Here is a 9,153-nt window from a genome sequence, read left to right on the forward strand (position 1 = left end):
TGCAAGTTTCTATTTTGCAATGCCACTTGTGACTGTGTCGGCCTCCTTCCAAGAGCTTTCTCAACTTGCACTAGAAGTGCCTCCGGAAAGGTTCCCAACCATGTCATTTTGGGCTTAAGTGAGGTAGAGCAAAATAGTATGGTCATACATGATCATGGATGTAAATGAGAAACTCAAACAAAGTACATTTCTAAAATTGATTTTTCATGCAATATGAATGACCACAATATAAGAGTTTGTGCGTGGGAGAATCTCAACTTGGGGTTTCTTCAGAAACTATCTTGCTTGCTCTTCTTAACTTCCCAACTTCTCTTAGGTCACCTTGATTGCAAGTTTTTTCTTTTCTTCACTAGTTTTCTCTTTTCCTTCCTTCTCTATTCTTCTCTATTTTCTCTCTTCTATTACACTTGCTTCAAATCTCTCAAGTGAGAGACCCTATCTCAATTTATAGGACCCTTCGTCTTCTCATAAAGAAACCAATTAATATGAGAAATTTTTATTTTACTTTTGCTTTTGAAGCCTTCCTCTCTTGTAAAATATCCTATAAATACATAATGGAGGAAGAGGAAGGAGGTCAATGAGTTAATGGGGGATGGAGCCATCCCCAATGGTGTAAGGGGGCTGCCCAAGGGGCTTCCTTGGGCAGCCCCGAGCAGGGCGCAGACATGCAGCAGCAGCTGCTTGCTATTAGGAGGGCCGTGGGGTCCCTTTCCACATCCCATGCGCCTGGCGGGTTGGCTCAATTACCAGCCCGCTGGCTTCTTGTATATATTATGTATAATATAAACACACACATACAATTACAGGTACATATATTATACTTTACATATATATATATAAGCATATATATACATATATTTAGACTATTTGATCCACTCACTTGGCCAAATAAATTTTTCTCAAAATTTAGTCTAAATTTATTTCCTAATGTTTCCAAATATTCTAAAAATATTTCGGGGTATTACATCATTTTCTAAACAACCGTGTCTCTTTGTAAAAATAGTCATGTCTCTTAAAGGAATGTCTCTTGGATTTTAAACCAGAAGGCACATCTCTTAAGTTTAAACTAAAAGACACGTCTCTTTGTAAATAGGCATCTCTTTTATGAACAGTCATGTCTTCTTTGATCATGTTTACCTAAAAACAAGCTTGGATCAAGCGAACCAATCAATTCAAACAAAAACCACAAGAAGTGACCAATACCCATTGAGCATCACACAACCAAAACACAATAGATATGATCATCTTTACCTAGGAACAGACCTGTATCAAGCGAATTAATCAATTCAAACAAAAACCACAAGTAAAAAATAGCCATTGAGCGCCACATAACCAAGACATAGTATACATTAAAATTTGATCACTTTTACCTAAGGGCAAGCTCGCATGGAGCCAACCAATCAACTCAAACAAATTCGAAAAACATTAGCCAATGGAAGCCTAATACTTGATGAACTTTACCTCAAGAGGAAGCTTTCATCAAGCTACCAAATCAACCAAATCAAACAAAATTCACGATACGTACCAGACATACCAATTAAACATCACACGACCGAAACATGAATAATATCTTAAACTCGATCAATTGTACCTGAAGAGCATGCTTGTACCCAGCCAACCAAGCGACCAGCTCAAACAGAATTCGAAGAAAAAACCAAATACCCAATTAACATGTTGAAGAATGTTGACTCAAGAGCAGGCTTAATTATAACGCTTGAACTTCCTCAACTGTCCAACAATTCTACAAAGCAAAGCTCCCCCTCGGTGAGCTTCTAGCCTTCTTCCTGCACTGGTTCAGCACAGTTGCAGCGCCCATTTCAGGGTCCTCCATCATCGATATCCTCCCGTACACAGCGTCCCATCTGATTGCCGCCCTCCTCTCGTGGTCCAGAGTCCCGTAGCTTTGGACCTGTGATGTCGAACACCTAACCGTAACCTTTGCCTTTCCCCTTCTCTCCCATTTCTTTCTAATTCTTTGGGAAAATAAAAAAACAACAAAGAAGAATACTGATGGTTGCTGGTAATGGCTAGCCATCAATGGTAGTCGTCGCGTCGCTAGGTGAACCCTGGCATCATTAGGAGGAAAAAGATAGAGAAGGTGAGGTAGAGAGAATGCAAGATGGCTATAGATAGGCCAAGCTTCTTAGAGAGAGAGAGAGAGAGAGACTCTGCCATTGGAAGGTGCTTGGGTTCCCTGTGGAAAGAAACTGAGATATGGTCAAAAGTGGAGTTGGCAATGACTCGGTTTGATTTCGATTTTTTATAAAATCATAATCAAATCAAACTTAAAATACTAAAATCAAAGCCAAATCATTAATCTATTGATTTTAAAAATTAAAAACCATAACAAAACTATTCGGTTTCGGTTTTAATCATGATTTTTTTAGTTTGATCCAGACCAACAAATAAAGATAAATTCTTGCAAATAGCATTCATAAAAACTTGTTGATTTGCATGTACTACATTATGCCTTTCACAGTTGTGACAACTAACAATAACATTATGCAAACATACATCTAACTATTAGATGGAAATCTTAACATTAACCTCATGCTTTTTGCTTCAAATTGATAGTGCCTCCTAAATTATAATAATTTAATTTATTTATACATCTAAATGACAAACACAAACACAAACACACCCACAATATATATTAATATTTGATAAAAAAAATTGATGCACGAGCAAAGGGAGAAAACAAAAAGTTCGACCTTCCAATTCATTGCAGTAAGGGGAAAAAGAACCAAAATAGAGGAGTTAATAAATAAATAGCAAACACAAACACATTCTTAAACATTACAGATTTACATAAAAATATAGAATGAAAGTTAGATTTACATTTAGGCATTTGCGCATCAATCAGACCAAAATAATAAATCAAGTCAGAAACCCTAATTTGTGAGTTGTCGAGAGAGAGAGAGAGGGGGAGACCTTGCTGTCGACGTATAGAGATAAATTACATAAGGCAATTCAAGTGTGATACTAAAAAAATGAAGGTTCACGACTCTCGACTCGCCTGATCGACACTTATTGTGTTTCGATTATTGTTCTCAAAACTGTATTTGTATTACAGAGAGGGCGAGAGGAAGGGCGAGATCGGTAGCGAGCAAGAGCGAGTGGCCGATGACGAGCAACAGAACGGATTGAGAGAGAATGGGAGAGGGAGAATGGTTTGATGTTGTTTGCAGGAGGGGGCGGAGCGAGACCAAGAAAAAGGCAGAGAGTGAGGGCGAGCATGAGCGAGAGGGGCCTAGAACGAGGGCGAGCGAGAGAAATAGAGGCAGAGAATAAAGGTGAGCGTGAGAAAGAGGGGGCCGAGCCCTAGCGAAAGCAAGAGAGAGCCAGCGAGGGCGAGCAAGAGAGAGAATGAGAGCAAGACTACAAGAGAGAGGCAGAGAAAGAGAATGAGCGTGAGTGGACGAGCAAAAGAGAGAGAGACAGGGAGCGAGAGGCAGTAAGGGTGAGAGAGAGCGAGAGCGAGGTCGAGAGAGAAAGGAGAAGAGAAGGGTTTGCAAGTGAGCTGGGGTGGGGTGGGTTTGGGGCTGGGTTTCGAAGCCGCTCCTCTAATATATAATATATATTATATATATATATTTATATATTCGGTTTGATTACCCACATAATAGTTCAGTTTCGGTTCGGATTTTGATTTGATTTTAGTGAAAATCATAACTAAATCATATTCATTGAAACAATGTTCGATTTTTTTCCAAACCAAATCATTACCCAGTCAAACGATTTTTAACCGCGTTGACCGATTTGATTTTGATTCGATTCCTCACGGTTTCGGTTGCAATTGCCATCCCTAGTCAGAAGCATAGAGGAGATAGATTAGGGCATTTTGGACATTTGGAAAAGTTAATTGTCATTTAATAACCAAATAACATATTGATACAAGTTTTAAATATCAATAAAGTCCTTATAATATCTCAAAATTAAGCAATGGTGCCTGAAATTCACCTAATGTCAGCTTAATTTACCCAACTTTTAATTGAGAATTTAAAGCTAATAAATTATTAAAAAAATATTTTTTAAAGATTTTTTAAATTAAATTGAATAAATATGTTATTGTGGTTGAAAATACAATAATTAAATTTATAATGTAGGAAGATCAAGCTAGTCAGGTAAGAAAATCGAGGTAACCAAGCCAAAAGAAAGTGGAAGGTTGCTTCTCGAGAGAGCTCACATTATTCTCTGAGGGAGAGCTCATGACACTGTTCGGGGAGAGAGACTTACATACTTGAGTCTCTCAAAGAAGCAAATGTGAATTTGAACAAAAAAACAAAATATTAAAAAATAATCTTTTAAATTAAATTAAGAAAATGCGCAGATATGATAAATATCTAAATCAATTACAAATTAATTTTATCTTTTAATTGGCCTAATATTTATTAAATATTAATTTTTTTTCTAAAGAATACTGAAGACTAAAATGTGATTCGATGAATTGACATTTGCCTACAAAAAAGAGTAGATCACTTTATAAGTGAGGCAATCGAGCTTTTCAAAACATGTAGGAGATGTTTGACTCAGCGTTTTGATCACTTATAAGTTATTGGTGAAGTTAAATGTTGTATAACTTATTTAATTACATATTTGTTAAAATTAAAGAGTTTAAAAATTGTCGAACTTAAATGCTATTTGACAGCGTTTTAGAAAAAATTCCCTCCCAACTTTTATCAAAACGTTGTACATAACTTATTTAGTTTACCAAGTATTTTACAATTTTGTCTTCTAACAATTATGATATTTTCAACATTATCCCTCAGTCATTCTTTCCTTCGTTGCTTCCATCTCCAGCTAGGGGTGTGCAAAAAAATCGTCAAACTGCGGAAACTGCCCGTACCAAACCGCACCGCACCAAATCGTACGATTTTTTGGGGATGCGGTTCGGCATGGTTTGAGAAATTCTCAAACCGTGCGGTTTGCGGTTTGTGATTTTTTTGTTTCGGTTAAAACCAAACCAACCAAGTAGTGTATTAATAAAAAAATTAAAAATATCTAATAATTTAAAAATTAAAAAAATAAATTAAAAATATATACTTTCTTGACCATGAATTATATTGTGGATTTTTGTGTTATTTTTATATTATGAGCATGTGGTTATATTGTAGATTTAAAACTTTTAAATTTGTATTTTTTATTAGATATTAACTTATTTTAGTTTTAAACTCCAAGATACTATAAAAATTTAAAAATTATGATTTTATGCATTGATTTTTATGTTTTAATTAAAAATTTATAAGTTAGTAGAGGAAACACCAAATGAAACAATAAAGAAGCACCAAACCGCGGAAATCGTACCAGACCGCACCGCATTTGTGGTGCAGTCTGTGCACACCAAACCAGACCGCGTGGTCTGGTTTAATGCCGAACCGCACATGCGGTTTGGCTTATTAAATCCTTCCCAAACCGCCCAAACCGCACCGTGCACACCCCTATCTCCAGCCCCATCGCCATTGCCACCTCTAATGCCATCTCCTTCATCGCCATTTGCCATTCCCTTTTTATTTTTATATTTTATATGTTTTGGTAAAATATATTTTATATAAATTTAATATATAAAACACATATATATAGTTTTGATCTCCTATATAACATTGTTTAGTTTATATTAAACAACGCTCCATTCTTTCCTCCATTTCTTCCATCTCATTTTTTATTGCCACCTCTAACCCCATTGTCATTGCTGTCTTATCGCGGCCATCACCTCCAGTGCCATCTTTTTAATCGCCATCTGCCATTCTCTTTTTATTTTATATTTTATATGTTTTGATAAAATATATTTTATATAAATTTAACATATAAAACACATATATTGTTCTCTTAAGTAATATTACTTAGTTCATATCAAACAATGCTAATGTGGCAATTCAAATATAATGATTATATGGAGTTTATTCATTTTATTCTTTCAACACAACAACTTGATAAGATGGGTCCCACATCATTATATTTGAATTGTCACACCAACATTGCTTGATATAAACTAAACAAAGTTACTTTGGAGATCAAAATTCTATATATATATTTAATATATATATGCATATATATTAATGTCTAAAACTATAATCTATATAGTTCTTGAATATTAATTTATAATTTATTTTATTAAAAATTAATATTTTTTATCAATTTTATTTATATTATTCATCAATATGTCTATTTTAGTTTGTTTGTTAAGTTCTAATAGCTTATTAATTTTTTTAAACTAAATACATAACTATATAAATGACAATTTAAAGTATATTTATTCAAATATGTTATCAACTTAGAGGATGTTTAGCTTAGATGTTTGACTGCTTATATGCTATTAGTTAAATTTAAGCGTTATATAACTTATTTAGTTATATGTTTGTTAAAAAATAAAGAGGTTAAACGCTACTGAACTTAAATGCTACAATGTTTTAAAAAAGCTCCTCCACTTTTTCTCAAAGAATAATGCTATTGGTACACCTTTGTGTACACCTTGGGCTACACAAAGGTGTACCAATGACAAAAATATCCCTCATGAGGCGCGTGAGGCACGTGGAGAGACGCAGGGTATTTTGGTCATAATACCGCTTGTGTAGCCCAAGATGTACAAAAATGATGTACATGTAACATGATTCTTTCTCAAAACGTTATTCATAACTTATTTAGTTGATTAAGTATTTTATAATTTTAGTCTTTAACAATTATCATATTTTCAATTTTATCTCTCTCCTTCATCTCTGTTTCTTATCTCTTTCACTGCCTTTCTCCAGCTTCTCTGTCGTCGTCGTCGCCATCTCCCACCTTTAGCCCCATCTCCATCGCGGTCGCCACTCACCATTTCCAACTCCTTTATTGTATATAATTTATCAACATATAATGGTAACAATTTTATCAGTTGGATATTAATTTATAATTTATTTTATTAAAAATTAATATTTTTATGAATTTTATTTGTATTATTTAACATGTTCATTTTAATATTTTTGTTAAATTTTGATAACTTATCAACTTTTTTAAACTAAATACATAATTATATAAATGACATTGTAAAACACATTTATCCAAATACGTTATCAACTTAAACGCTGACCAATTTTAAAATTTTACACAACTTTTAAATAGAAAGGCTTAGGAGGGTGTTTGACTTACCATTTTTTCAGATAGTTTTTAAGCCTTTCTACTTAAAAGCTATGTAAACTTTTAAAGTTGGCTAGCGTTTAAGTTGATAACATGTTTGAATAAATGTGTTTTAAGTTGTTATTTATATAGTTATGTGTTTAGTTTGAAAAAATTGATAAACTATCAAAACTTAACAAAAAGATTAAAATGAACATATTGCTGAAAAATATAAATAAAATTAATAAAAATATTAATTTTAAATATATATATATATAGAGAGAGAGAGAAGGGCAGGGATGAAGGAGGCGACAAGCAAAAATAGAGGCAATGACGACGATGACGGACGGAGATGGATGATGAGGCGATAAAGGTGGTGGACGGAGATAGATGATGAGGCAATAGAGGCGATGGACGAAGATGGAGAAGGTGACTATGGGGATGGAGGCGGCGGGTGCCATACATGAGGTTGAGGCGACGAAGAGAATGAGACGAGGAAGGTAGAGAGAGTTTTGTAATGTTATATGATAGTTAAAAATATAATAATTGTTAAAGAATAAAATTATAAAATACTTGGTTAACTAAATAAGCTACTAACAACATTCTGAGAAAAATTAGAAAAGTTTTTCTAAAATGCTATCAAACAGCGTTTATGTTCGATAGAGTTTAAATTTTTTAATTTTTAATAAATATATAATTAAATAAAATATACAACATTTAATATTTGCTGCTTATAAACAGTAAAATCGCTCAACCAAACACCCCCTAAAACCATCTTAAAAAAGGGTAAGCCAAACACCGTCTTAAACTATAGTCAACTTTAAAGATTTAGATAACTTGTAGAAAAACTTAAAACCATCTTAAAAGGGGTAAGCCAAACATCCTCGTAATCACACCAGAGCCTCCGGCTCAGTCTCTCCGGCCGTCTTGTTTACAAGAGGCGCCAAATCGCCGGCGGCACTGACCTCGTGGTCGGAAAATCGATCGTCTCTGATCCTCAAGACGGCGTGAACCAAAATAACAGGCATCGATCCCGCTAGAGTCGCGAAGAAGTGAATGGTGGCGTCGGTCAAGATCATCGCCACCACGGTGACGACGGCGAATAAGGCCAGAACCAGTAGTTTCTCGATCACCAGGGGATGCGATCGCAGCAGCAAAAAGAACAGGCACGCCACGACGGTGATCGCCATCAGAATCTTCAGCGAGTCCTCGCGCGCCGGCAAGAGAGTGATGACGAGGATCGACCAGACGAAGATCAAGTAGTACGACTGGAAGTAGGTCAAGTTTCCGATGATCCGAACGGCTGCCGCTTCCGGAGAGGAAGGGATGTCGAAGGGGATCGTGAACTTGAAATTGCTCAGGTTCCTTCGCGTCGAATGCTTTGCATAATCGGTTGGAGTACTAGCAGCGGCCGCCGCCGCTGGAGACGCTGTTGATCGGTGAACCGTGGTGGTGCCGTAGTTAGCCATGGGCGTGGTAGATATGGGAGGAAGGAGAAGAGAGCTGAAGATTTTTTAAAGGCTTCCGTGGAGAAATTACATTGGATGCAACGTCGAAGAAAAGTCATGATAAGGTACGAACAGATCAATGGTTGAGAAAGGTCCGTCGTATTATTAAAATTTAAAATTAATTTAATGATGATGTTAACATCTATTAAATATATGTGAGATAGCTCTCTTAATTGAAAGTGATATTTTGGTCCGGTAGCCTTAAAAAAATCATCTAAATAATAATTTGTTATGTTGCATTAATTTAGGTTAAGCAACATAACAAATAATTCACAACCGACCCACCCTTCTCGGTACTCTTTGCTTTGATCGGCGATCCATAAAGATGAGTTTAAGACTGTGTAATTCTTATCGTTTAAATTTTTAATCATTTGAGTTAGTGTTTTCACTTTTTAATTGTTTTAATATGGATTTTTCTATTATGTTTGTCTACTAGTTTGAGATTAATTTTTTCAACATTCTTCTAACAAGCTTATGCTTGATATAAAACGGTCCCAACGTTATCTTCTTGCAATGTAAGTATAGTATGTTTATGTAGAAATGGAAAGGAGCT

At 35.1% G+C, this 9,153-nt stretch overlaps 1 protein-coding gene across 1 annotated transcript; it reads right to left on the reverse strand.

Moving 5' to 3' along the window:
- Positions 1-7,982: 7,982 nt before the first annotated feature.
- Positions 7,983-8,561, reverse strand: LOC127787626 (uncharacterized). The gene has a single exon (XM_052315685.1). It carries the CDS (start codon positions 8,559-8,561, stop codon positions 7,983-7,985), a length of 579 nt encoding a protein of 192 aa, XP_052171645.1.
- Between the last annotated feature and the right edge of the window lie 592 nt (positions 8,562-9,153).

Source organism: Diospyros lotus, chromosome 12 (genome assembly GCF_014633365.1).
Source record: "Diospyros lotus cultivar Yz01 chromosome 12, ASM1463336v1, whole genome shotgun sequence".
Taxonomy (NCBI): domain Eukaryota; kingdom Viridiplantae; phylum Streptophyta; class Magnoliopsida; order Ericales; family Ebenaceae; genus Diospyros; species Diospyros lotus.

Excerpts from the sequence above, each read along its gene's own strand:
- LOC127787626 (XM_052315685.1), bottom strand. The coding sequence starts at position 8,561 with ATGGCTAACTACGGCACCACCACGGTTCACCGATCAACAGCGTCTCCA.